Source organism: Lissotriton vulgaris, chromosome 2_1, assembly GCF_964263255.1.
Source record: "Lissotriton vulgaris chromosome 2_1, aLisVul1.2, whole genome shotgun sequence".
NCBI lineage: Eukaryota > Metazoa > Chordata > Amphibia > Caudata > Salamandridae > Lissotriton > Lissotriton vulgaris.
The window spans coordinates 1,830,492,632-1,830,505,475 of NC_141687.1; the positions used below are offsets into that span (position 1 = coordinate 1,830,492,632).

General features: G+C 45.9%; 1 protein-coding gene across 6 annotated transcripts in view; it reads right to left on the minus strand.

Moving 5' to 3' along the window:
• Positions 1-226: 226 nt before the first annotated feature.
• Positions 227-12,844, minus strand: part of LOC147733351 (uncharacterized) — a 679,639-nt gene continuing 667,021 nt past the window's right edge. For all 6 annotated transcript variants that reach the window (XM_086957961.1, XM_086957959.1, XM_086957960.1 and 3 more), the window contains one exon: positions 227-1,543. In XM_086957961.1, coding sequence (XP_086814087.1) covers positions 372-1,543 — 1,172 coding nt within the window. In that variant the 3' untranslated portion in view covers positions 227-371. The remainder of the gene's footprint in view (positions 1,544-12,844) is intronic.

Sequence of the window (12,844 nt, forward strand, 5' to 3'; positions counted from 1 at the left end):
GATCTCACATCCCCTTGCAAGGAAGGGATAACCATGCAGCAAGACACTTTCTTCTGTAAGGGTGATATAATTAGCTGAGCTAAAACGACAAACAGCCCCGCACTTCAGGAGGGATTCACATGTAGAAGTTTTGACAGCTGCCCCCCCCCCCCAAAAACCGCACTGTTTCCTCTTTGTTGAGCCTCAGCAGTGCTAATACGCAAATAGAAAATACACAAGTCTCATCAAATAATTGCTTTTTTATTCAAATTTAATTTTCTTTCACTTGTTGTTGTAAAAAATGGCGAGATTCCCTGTAAGAAATAGACTTATGGGGTACTGAAACAAATGAATTGTAAAATTACTTGAAGATTGTTCACAATGGCGTCCTCTCAGTCATTGATTTCAAGAAGCATTTTTAAAATGTGCATCTCATCTTCAATCAGTGGTTTAAAATATTTCTGAGAATTCTGGTTCTGCATCTCTCTACCCACACAAAGAAAGTTCTTCATAAGGGCAAGCAGGGAAAATGCTCTTTCAGCAGCACCCACTTCAGTGTCCATCTTTAAATATGAGTTAAGGTCTGGAATATATTTATCTAAATACTGCATTAATTGTGTAAGTTGTTGCACGTCGTCTTGAGATCCAAGCTGTTCACCATCTAGTGAAGCAATTCTCCTGGTTTCCGACTGTCCAGAGCGTATTCCCTGTGGTGGTCTAGGATGTGCGCCATTGGTGGATCTAGGACGTATGCCGCGTGATGCTACAGAACGAGACCCATACTGTGGACTTGCAGGTACCCGATCTGATGTTCCAGAATGTATTCCATTTGCTAGTCCATGTGGTGTTTTGTCTAATGTTCCAGGGTGTTTCTGAATCTCCTTCATACCGGCAATCTCCTTATCCATCATCTGTTCTGCTTTTTCATCCAACTGAATTCTCTTATCTAAAAGTCTTTCTGTTTCTTTAACTGACTCTTGGTAGGGAGTTAGTTTTGGAAAAGCAAAACTTGTTTCTTTAGTCATGCTTTCTAGATTTCCTAAGCTATCATTTAAACTAGAGGTGTCTTGTCCTTTAAGATGCATTTGGGCTTTCCTCATTTTTAGAACATCCTCATCTAACAGGCGCTCAGCATTTTCCTCCATTTGAATACTCTTCTGTAGCGATTTCTCAGTATCATTTATAATATGTTGGAATTTTTCTGATGTTGTAAAAGCGTAACTTGGAGGATTGTTAGCTACTTCACTACTAACTTTTTTATGAGTTGGCGGAATGCTGGTGTCACTTGTAGTGCCTCTTGTTTGCGCGTCTTCATTGCTCTTGATATTATTCAGCAGTTCAGACACATCTTCATCAATTTCTCTAGAGAAGGCTAAATCATTCGATGTTTTAGGTATATCTGCAGGAGCGGGGCCCATGTATGACATTGGTGAGTTGTTCATTGGCTCTGGGTATGGTCTCTTTGATTCCGGGAGACTTTCTAGCAAACTCGTCAGAATGTTCTTAAGGCGTTTTAAAGCTTCTCGATCCTTCATTTGATTTACCACAGGGGCTGATGTAGAGCCTGAAAGATATCAAGTAGTCATTATCTTAAGTAGGTTCACATATATAAATGTGGAAAGAAAACAAGCATTTTGACTAGTCTCACAGCATCAAATCACCACACTTTAAAATCAGTCCATTTGCATTCAAGGTACATTTTGATGGAACCAATATTTTAATCACACAGGTTTTGCAGATCATTCATATTAAAATCTAAAAAATCTATTCTTATGTTTTTTGCGGAAGTGTTACAGTGACAGTGACCTAATTCACAAGAGGCTGGCCTAATCCTTCTCTAAGGTAGTATTTGAATGTCACTCAAAAATGGGGGTTGCTTAGAAAATGTACAAATGGTGACTACCCTTATTCCTAGTGGTATATCAATAAACATACCAGGCAATGAAGGATACTTGAGTTAAGTAGGTAGTCCCTCAGCACTAATATTATTTATGACAAAGCACCACTCATATCTTTATAGATTTTGATTCTCCAGCCAGCTACATGGGCATTCACTCTGGTTATACTCATGTAATTCCTGGGTGTATGTACCTGTTAACCTTGCAACTCGCAAAAGCAAATATTGAACATAATGCTATGTTACCTTCCTGTATACACATGTGCTTATTGTAACTGATTCCCCGCAGTTCATGGTTATTCTTAGCATCCGCTCATTAACCCACTATAACTAAACTGATTTACAAAAAAAGGGCTAATTTGGATTATTCATCCCAGTCTCACAAGACATAGAGACCACATTTTGTACTGCAGTATTTTATTGAAACCACTATTATCCCAGATTGGTACAATGATTACTCAGATGTTTTTAGGCTGGTGAAGTTGAGTCCCTTCCTCTTCATTGCTTTTACGATTGCCCTATAGACTGAATTGCAAGATCAGAAATTTCTCATGGCAAACTACGGAGTGTACCTTCCTGAGAAGAATATACACTAAAACAATAAATCTATTAACAACAGCTCCACTATTACACTTGTAAAAAAACAGAGTCTCTGACTCTTTACCGACTACAGTTAACTAAACAAAACGACAGTCATGAACTTTCATGAATTCACATTGGTACTCAATCTACCAGATCAAGGGAAAGGTAGTATCCATTTACGCTTAATTTAACTTTAAGGTGCACATTAGGTTTTGCGCCTACGTGCAAAGGTTAAATCCTTAGGCGGGACCAGGACTAGGGCACGCCGCCGAGAATGGCGGTTGAGCCGGTCCCCCAGAGTCAGGGCGGGTGGTGGGGTCGTCGCACACTGGATGGGACGCAGGAGGCCTCCCACCCCTTGCACCTGCGATGATTGGCTAATGGGGGCTTTGACCCGGAAGCACAAGAAGCGCTTCAGGGTTATTAGTGGTATTAAGGCCCGGGAAGCCGGTTCCAACCGTCACCCTTACCAATTCAGGTGGCTAGTAGGGATGCAGAGCAGGGCATGACCTTCTAGAGGTGGGGGGGCAGATAGTTGGGCAACAATGCTGGCTGTAGCGGTAAGGTCATGATTGGTGGGCATCGTTTACATCCCTTAGCAGGCATAACCATAGTCAAATGGGGACACATGAGGGGGGACAGGTGGTCTCTCATGAAACTCCAGGGGCAGTTACAGCCAATAGGCTGGAAGGGTGCGGGGGAGGGGAAGTTCCGCTTCTGGTAGGCTTTTTTGCCAACCCCCGCACATGCAGGGGTGCAAGAAAACTGGGCATAACCGCCCAGCTCCTTATGGAGATAATGTTGAGGGCTTAGGGGGTGCCCGGAGTGCGGTAACCTTCTGGTGCACTGGGCCTCCTGCGCAAGGTCATTTCGGAAGGAGGGAAGGACCTAGCGTGATCTTGATCTTGGACCAGTCATTGACTTTGCCGTAGGCTCAAACAGGGATACGCAGAAAGATAATGCTGCTGATCACTTAGCTTATGATAGGAATGGCTATGTATTAGATACATGTTAAGGATAGCCAAATGACACACTGTACATATCAATGTAATGGACCGGACTTTCTGGGTATTTTGTAAAATTGTGTAAATATTGAAATAAATGTTTTTGTTTACTGTTACGAATAAAATACAGCTGGGGTTTTAGGACCCGTAATCCAAACAGTGGTGTTGTCTACATTGTTGCCTTGGGGGGGGGGGAAAGGGGCGGAGGATGGATCTGCCTGCCTTATGGGGGCCCCAAAGGTTGAGGTGAAAATTGGGTTGTCAGACCAAGGGAGGGAGACTCAGCAGTACCTGGCCATATCGAAAATCTGATTTAAGACAAAGTGCAGTCACTTCAAGTTCCTAGCGATGTCTTTCGGACTCCCTGATACCACTGCCATTTTGCAGTGCATTGTTAACAATGTTTCGAGGACTTAATTCCAAATATTGCTTTTGAGTCAAAAGGTTTTACGTTCTATTAAGAAATTAAAAGCAAGGATTGTGCTCTTTTCTATGATTTATTATCAGCAGTCAAAACTCGAACAACATTATCAATATATTCTGGACAGAACCTCCTTTCCTCTTCTTCACAATGTCTTTACCAGCAGTGCTTTGGAATCCAGGTCCCATGGCTCGCAACACTGCTTGGTGAATGCCAGGCTTGGTCACACTCATCATGAACGCCATCCATCAGACTACCTAAAGTCTACTCATACTCTGAACCCTTAATCACAATCACAAGTTCCTCCTCCCTAATGAAGACTGTTTCTGTGATAAAATAATAGCAATGAGAGCCGAATGGTGCAGCCTTCTGCCCAGTGTGGGCACTTTCATAAGTGCTTGGAAGGTATATAAATGGCACTGGGACTCTTTCCTTTGCTTCCAGGTTCTGTGCTCCTCTCTAGAGGTGTGGAATTCCTTATTGGGGGTGGACAGTCTCTGCATTTGTTTGCCCAGTAGAAGATGAGGTCTGTTGAAGATGTCAGTCCAGGACTCCAACAAAGTGCTCACCTATTGTATAAAATGTTTGCTCCTCTTCAGTTAGCTCTTGTCATCAGAGCACTGGACTCTGCCTTTTTGTGACGTCCAGCTGACGCGTCCCTCTGTATCAGAGGTCTCCTGTCAAACCGCTATACTGCGTGCAAACAATATAGCTTACTAGCACCGTTATGGTAGCAGCAACGGCAGCTAAAAATTAGGGTAAAAATAAATGCGCCAGCAGACTCAGTATCACTATCTTCTCCTCTCCCTCTTTAAACCAGCAGGCAAAAATCTATTGACTGCATCTGCCGAAACAGGACCGGCGGAGTCTGTAGACTGACAGATGTATGCTTCCTGGACATAGCAATGACTTCAATCCAGTGGGACTGCCCACTGCTGCCTGCACTGCTGGTGTGGTGCCACACTAGGACTGAGGAATCCGTGGGCCCAAACCACGTGTATCTTTGTCTCCATGCCACACATCAAACATAAATAATGTTCAGAAGACAATATGCCACATATGTGGTCACTTTTCAGCAGGAATTAATAAATGAATGAAAGGCACTTTGGAATCCTTAACAACTTGTTATTGGCAGATCTTACTTAACTCTCTGTAAGGGGAATAAGGCACAAAACGATCTAAAAGAAACTTAGGTCCAATTGATGAAACACCTAGCAAACAATAGTTAAGGATTCAAATAAGATCAGTTTTTCGATGGGAGTTTAAGGGTCAATCTGACTGACAAGTTTTGAACCACATGCTTCTCAATTAAATATGTAGGCAAACCCATATGAAGACCGTTACAGTAGTCAACATTGCACCCATATGTTACAGGAGTGGTTGTCAAGTAATCAAATGGAACACAGCCCCAAAAGCATTCCTGGAAAAGGCTCGCAGGAACCAACAAGATATGGCAGAATCCAATAGGCAATTGTTGAGTTACCAAATAGGCCAAAATGAATTTACCTCATATGTGACACAGACTGGTGTATATACTTCGCAGTGGCTTGCATTGTAAATAAATTGATTTATGTATTAAGAAAATTAGAATTGCCTTTGTGTGTGCTACGCTGGTTCATACATGTACTCATTCGCATGCACTGTACTGGTTGGTATACAGGAACAGTGGTTGGAGTATGCCCGGTTAACCCGTAGGTACGCTATCAGAATACTAATCAAGCACACAGGATTGCATGAAAAAGCATAAGGTTTAAGGTGTGCAGATTTCAAGCACACCAAATTGTTTTATATTCCCAATATACTGGTTTGTTTCAACAGTAGACTGCTGTGTCTATTTAGTGCATTGGTGTATGCAAGGTAAATATTGGTCTATGTATAACACAATAGGTTGTATGCACAATATATTGTTTGTAGGCATAGTGTAGTTGTTTACCTTTATAATAAATAGATTCTTAGGCACAATACTGTGGTTTGAATGTATAGTTTATTTCTGTGCATGGGTAACACATTGGTCCACACGTCTAATATATGAGTTAAGATGCATAGCATATGTGCTTTATCTCATATTGTACTGGCAATATTCACGACACATTGATGGATGTGCATATCATATCGATTTGCGAGAGTAACATATGGGCATCAATGTTTAATGAACGGATTCATATACTATATTGATCCACTGCTGTAAAGTACTGGTTTGTGTGTGTAATATATTTGACTGACTATGTATCCCAACGGTTACCAAACTATGGTTTGCGGACCCCCAGGAGTCTGTGACACATTCCCAGGGGATCTGCAGACAGCAGTTTTAAGAGCATTGCAAAGTTCCTTGTATAACCAGCAAGTTTTTGGGCAACAATAAAAGTGTCAAGATAACTCCGGTGATTAATAAACTGCTGGAGAGGAATGGGTGTTTAGGCTACAGGCAGCTTTAACTCATCTAAGGTAGCACCGATAGTTAATAAGCCTGCTGCAAAGAACGTGTACTAAGCATTTCAAAGAACAGTATTTTATGTGCATAGCTCAGTGGGTAACTGCTTTTGTCACAGAGATTCTTTTGTTACTGTGCAGCTCATAAGTTAAAATCGTAATTTAGCTCAGAGAGCTATGAACTGCCGTCAAAGAGCTGCACACAAACTACATGGTACAAGTTAAAAGTGATGTTTTTCCCAGTCTTTCATTATCCTGATGCTGTTAAAGAAGGTTTGTTTGGGTAGAAATAAATTATTATTAATAAAGTCAGTGCTAACCACTGTATTATATTCGGAAGCCTGAGTTTGTGCTTCTCCTGACAAAGAACTCTTAAACAATCATTTGCAATGCAATAGGTCTCGCAGTTACACGAGTTTAAGCTATTGGTATTGTAAATCACAATGCCTTTTGTTTATGTTTTTAAAACGACAACAAAAATAAAAGGCATTGGTATTTTCAACGCCAATAGCTCAAACTAGCGTAAATGCGAGACTTATTGCATTGCAAATGCTTGTTAAATCATGGGTTCAACATCAGCCACTTCCTCTTCACCCACCAATGACTCACAGTTCTTTGTTCTCTTTTACCACAGCTAGGTTTCTGTTTGTATCTGCTTGTTCATCATAACCTACTAATACATTTTAGTTTACGCTTGAGCCCCCTGCAAGCACACTAAATGCTAAATCTCTTGGAAAAAGATAAGACAGGCTCTAAAAGTTGACTAATATGTTACGATTAACTGGATATGTGTCTTATCTTCCAGGCCGCTAATACTTTACTGAATTTCTCAGTGATCATTGTGCGTTGGTGGCATCTCTGTGTGGTCTTTAGTCACTATAAGTACGTTCTGGTCGTGTAGGGTGGAATTTTGAACCTACGGATTCCACAATGATTTGCCAGAAAATGAGCACAATTTGATACTTCTAAACGAATGATTACTTAAGGAAATGAGCATTTTATTGAGGGGGGCCTCTCCTCTCTTTAGATGTAGCACCCCGCCCGGCTGTGTTGTGCACGCCACGCACTTTGCAATTCTTCCTGCTTCGCTCGCTGCGGACCATCTGTGCGCTCTTGTGCTCGCTGCGGACCATCTGTGCGCTCTTGTGCAACCAGTTGCGCTTTATTGTTTTACTGAACGTAAAGGCTCGTTGGCGCTTGATGCTCACGTCACTCCTTTCCACTTTTCCGAGGGTAGCTAGTACCCGAGGCTGGCTGGGGGTGCGGATATGTGTGGGGTGGTCAGGGGGCGAGCTGACTGGGAAGAGAGGAGGCAGCAGGCCAGGAAGGGATGTGGGGTACGGTGGGCAGCCCAGTGCCCCTCGACCCTCAGATTGGAACTGTGCAGGATGCCCACAGTCCCTGCAGGGGACCCCGTAGGAGGGCAGCCCCTCGTAGTACATTTGAGGGACCTGGGCAGTAGGACCCTGGGGGCGGCGCGGACAGGCCGCCGGTGAAGGGGCGTGGGTTCCAGGTATAAAGGGCTCCCCCTCCTCACCTGTCCCTCCATACCCACTGACCTAAAGAAGACAGATCTTGCCCTTTACGCGGATGATGTTGCAGTCATCTTTCAATCCTTCAGCGACAAAAAAGTGGCGAAAAACCTGGAGACATCGCTTTGCAGACTCTCCGAATGGTACAGCGACTGGCAGATCACCCTGAACTCAAGCAAAACCACAGCAACCTTGTTTACCAGGAAGCAGAACAGGAAACACCCGCAGATCCTCCTCAATGGGGATGAGGTCAAATGGGAAAACAGCAGCTCCTACCTGGGGGTGACTCTGGACTCTAAACTCAGCTGGAGAAACCACATAGAGAAGACCTGCCAGAAAGCAGCATCCAAACTTGCTGCATTATACCCACTCCTGAAGTCTAAGTCGATGCCTATGCAGAGCAAGGTGCGAGTAATCACCGCAATAATTCGACCAACTATGACATACGCTTCACCAGTTTGGAGTGGCTGCCGTCCACAGCTTCGGAAGGACCTACAAATACTACAGAGCAAGGCCTTACGGATTGCAGCAGGTGCTCCCATGTTCACACGAATAGCAGACCTCCACAGAGACCTAGGCGTCGAGATGTTGGACGACCATCTCCTCAAACTCAACAGGACATTCTACAAAGGACTGGATCAAAAAGAAAACCCACTGATCCGGAAACTTGCAGATATCTCTACAAACCCATTTGACCGCTACCCGCGTCCCATTGAAGCGCTAACTTTGCGAAACTGAAACAGCAACGCAGCATCCAAAAACTCATCACTGCTTGAAGGCAAACGCCGGCAGGTACAAAACTCATCGCTGTCAGATGGCATAATCGCCTCGGCAAGCATCCAAAAACTCACGCTGCCAGCTGGCATAATCGCCGCGGCAGGCACCCAAAACTCGACAATATCAGAAGGCAATAGATAGACAAAGACGACACTCTCTGAGGAAACATGCTGACAATTCTGCAAACTATATTGACCGCTACCCGCGGCCCATCACTGAGCTGACCATGTGATAAAACCTCAACTGTGACAAAGAGTCACACTTCGATAAGACAACCGAAACAGCGACTAAAAAATTCTAAATGAATGTGGAGTAATGAGGTGACTACCTCGGTATCCAAAAACTCATCACTGTCAGAAGGGATCTGACAGGAGAAGACAAGACACAGAGCCTGCGTCCTCTTTGCCGCTGCTCCCCCCACCAGGCAGGTCACGGAAGAAGGCAGGTTGCGGAAGAAGGCAGGTTGCCTCCAGGCCTCCAATTGCTAGGCCCATAGGTAGCCTTCCCCCCCTGGGCTAGGATCCACTTCCCTTACAATTACATCGATTCAGTCGATTCGATCCTACGCCGCGTGATGACTCTGGTTCTGGCGGATGACTGACTGGCGGTGAGTGTAGCGCTACGGGTCGGTACCCCCCCTCCGTCTACTTCCTCTTCTTGGAGGTCGAGCACGGCTAGGCGGCCCGCTTATCGACAGGCGGGTGATAGAGGGTGTTCCGGCAGGATGCCTCCCCCCCCTGCCCCCTCCCAGTGGATCATCGAGAACGGAGAAAGCGGCTTTTAGAGCGTCTCTGGTGTGCCCTGTTTGTGTGTCTGGGCAGCCACTGCGCAGCTCTGCTTTGGAGGTGCCTGACTTAGCGTTAGTGCAGCCCGACGACTCGGAAGGTAACTGAACGCAAAACTATTTCTTTTTATACTCTATTTCTTTATATACTCATGCCAGTTTCTCACTTTCTGCCCGGAATTTTGCACGCAAAACTATTACTTTAAACACTCATGCCGGATTTTCACTTTATGCCCAGAATGCACTGTATGCTTTGTATTTTCGCTGGCTTTGCGGTCTCTTCACTCTCCATTGGCCAATATGGCTGGGGCCATAAACTGGAGCCATAAATCGCCCCTCTGCCCACCAGATGACCATGAGGCTACATACCAACGCGGTCAGGGATCAGCAAACCAGAGATAAGCCTCTCTCCTCACCATCTAGCAGTTTAGAAGCTGTACTCTCTCCGCCCCTTCAAGCAACATGGAAGTTGGACTAATTCGACCTACCCTGAGTAGAAAGGGAAACTAAACTCTGTAATCACTGCAACAATAGACAAAGGACTACTACTCTTGTCCCTCTATTTGCTATGTTGGCGGCCATCTTTGACTACTATTTTCCAGATGTTTCTTCTCCACGGCCAGTGTTTCCGTCAAGCAAGCGGACATCCCTGCGGGCGTCTGCGAGTAATGCATTCCTCCATCAAAATCGCCTTCCGCTAAACTCTTTAACTGTGTGGTATTTATTTTGAATCAATTTTACAGCTGCGCAGCAAATAGTGCCAGCTGCACCGTTTAGGACTTTTACAGCTGCGCAGCAAGTAGTGCCAGCTGCACCGTTTAGGCCTTTTGACAGCTGCGCAGCAAGTAGTGCCAGCTGCATCGTTTAGGCCTTTTTACAGCATGACGGCACACTAACCCGTCTTTTCCACCATAACAGTTTGGATTATGCGCCCCCTTTTTGCCCTCTTTTTTCTCCTCACTACCGCTCTCCCAGCAACACCCCTCTCATCTCTCCCCCACCCTCCTTCGCCGCAGCTTCCCAACATGGCCACCTCTCGAGTTAAGACTGGAGCCAATTGCTACAAAATCATTTATCCTCCCGACCAGACTAAAGCTACAATAAAACGACTTAAGCATAACACTATTGAACGTTTCCCGGACTCCCTTTTTGTGGATCAATTTTACAATGGTCGTCTTGGGAGGCTTAAAAACGATTTCATCTTCTTCACTCGCGACATCCCCTCTTGGTCCAACAGTTTTTACAATTCCCTTAACGTCACCTCCTCCTCCTCTATCCCTTATGGGAAACAACTAAAAATTTCCCCCTCTGGGTGCTTCAATAGCTACCTCACTATCTCACTCTATAACAACGGTACTGTCATGATCCAAGGCAAAGACTCCTGCCTCTCGCTCTTTGACCACCTCTTCCCCTCCTTACTCCCCGTCTCTGCAACCGGGTTTCCCCTTGACTCTTCTTCCAGCTCCACCCATTACTCCCTTTCTCCTCCGCCGACCCCACCCCACTCCAATTGGCTGCACTCTCGAGAAGCGCAGATCGGCCCTCTTCCCTTTCCCCCCCAACTTACCTCATCTCCTATTCCCCCCCCCCACAGTATGTCCCCTCCCGCATTACTTCAGCCTTACCACTAGCTAACACGCTCCTCGTCCCATCTGCACTATCACGATACTCCAATCTATTCTCCTCCCCCATACTTCTTCCCATCACCCCCTTCTTTAGTCCACCTCTCCTCCAACACTCTTCCCCAATTAACTGTCTCTATGCTCCCCTTAGCCCTCCTTCCGTCCCTCCTCTCCACCCCTTCATTCCCTCGTCATTCACCCCGTGTTTGCCACATTCCCACTGCATCTCTCTCCTCCCTCCTACTCCTACAGTACTGCCGCTCTACCCCCTTTCCCCTCCTAGGAACACCTTCCTTCTCCCTCCCTCGGGCCCAGCAGAACCATTTCCCCTCCTCAACTTCCCTTTCTCTCAACCCCCCTCACTCTGCCAGATGACCGTTCCCTCACTGCTACCTCTCCTAACTGACAGGACCTCCGCAACCAATGCACCCCTTTTCCGCCCAAACCTCCTACACTCCCATGACGCCACACAGGCCTCCCCCCTCCTACTTCCCTACCGACGTGTTCCGCACATTTCTCCCTCTAAATTTGTCCCTAATTCCTCTCCCTCTTGCATCACCAACAATGACAACTCTCCCCTAACCCCCAATCCATTTACTCCCGCTCCCAACCTCCACCTTTCCCCACCTGTGAACTCCACCCCCCAACACACCCCCTGTCCCCCCACCTCTCCCTGCCGTCCACCACCAATTCCACCCCCCCTTATTTCAATCGAGCCACCCAACCTTCCGTGCTCTGCCTCATTCTCACTGGAAAATATGCTTGGCTCTCTGATCACCTCCATCTCTCAGCTTACAGCTGCCATTTCACTTTTATGCTCTAAGATCCCCACCCCTCCATGCACCTCTATCCCCTCCCAACTTCCCCAGAGATGCACCTCGCCCCCTCACCCCAATACTGCCAAGCTCAACCCTTCGTCTGCAAGCGTCGTTAACTCACACAAGCCCTTGAACGCCACCCTTCTTCAACAGGCATGTCCTAGCAACCCCACTGTCTACACTATTCCGACAATCACCTCTGTCAGAACAAAGCGTCCACCTAAACCCTCCCGAGCACCCAGGCAAATGTACAATATCCCGATCACCCTTCAGAGCCCAAGTGCCCCCGTCACCAAAACAGTCTTGACAGAGCTGCGCTGTATGCTTCACAACTGCAGATCTGCAGTAAAACACAAACTTGAAATCTCCGACACCATCACCCTTCACAAACTTGACATGCTCTTCCTCACAGAGACCTGGTTCAAAGATACCTCCCACTCTATGTTTGATCTCCTATTACCCACAGGTTATTCCATATTTAGGAATGACAGAGCTGAAAACACGGGGGGAGGTGTTGCAGTCATCTTCAGAAACGCCCTCCAACTTAAGGCGTCTCCTAGCAGCTCCTCCCTCACCTTTGAATGCCTTTCTCTTGAGCTTCAATTGCAGCACCATTCACCGCTCAGATTCCATATCATTTACCGCCCGCCTCGTAGTAGTAGCTCTTCGTTTATAGAAGATCTCAAAGACTTCATCAGCGACCAATACTCTCAAAGTGACAATCAGACCATCGTGGGTGACTTCAATCTCCACTGGGGCGCACCGCAAGACTCCTCTGCGAACTCACTGGCCACCTTCCTCTCGGCAAATGATCTTATCCAACACTGCACTGAACCAACCCACTCTAAGGGCGCAATCCTGGACCTTGTTATTTCTAAAGCAGGCATGCTTTCTACTACTACCCCTATTCATGTAGATTGGTCTGACCACCACCTCATCCCATTCTCTCTACAACTTTCACACTCTATAACTCTTGGCCAACCCAAAAGGGCCATCTC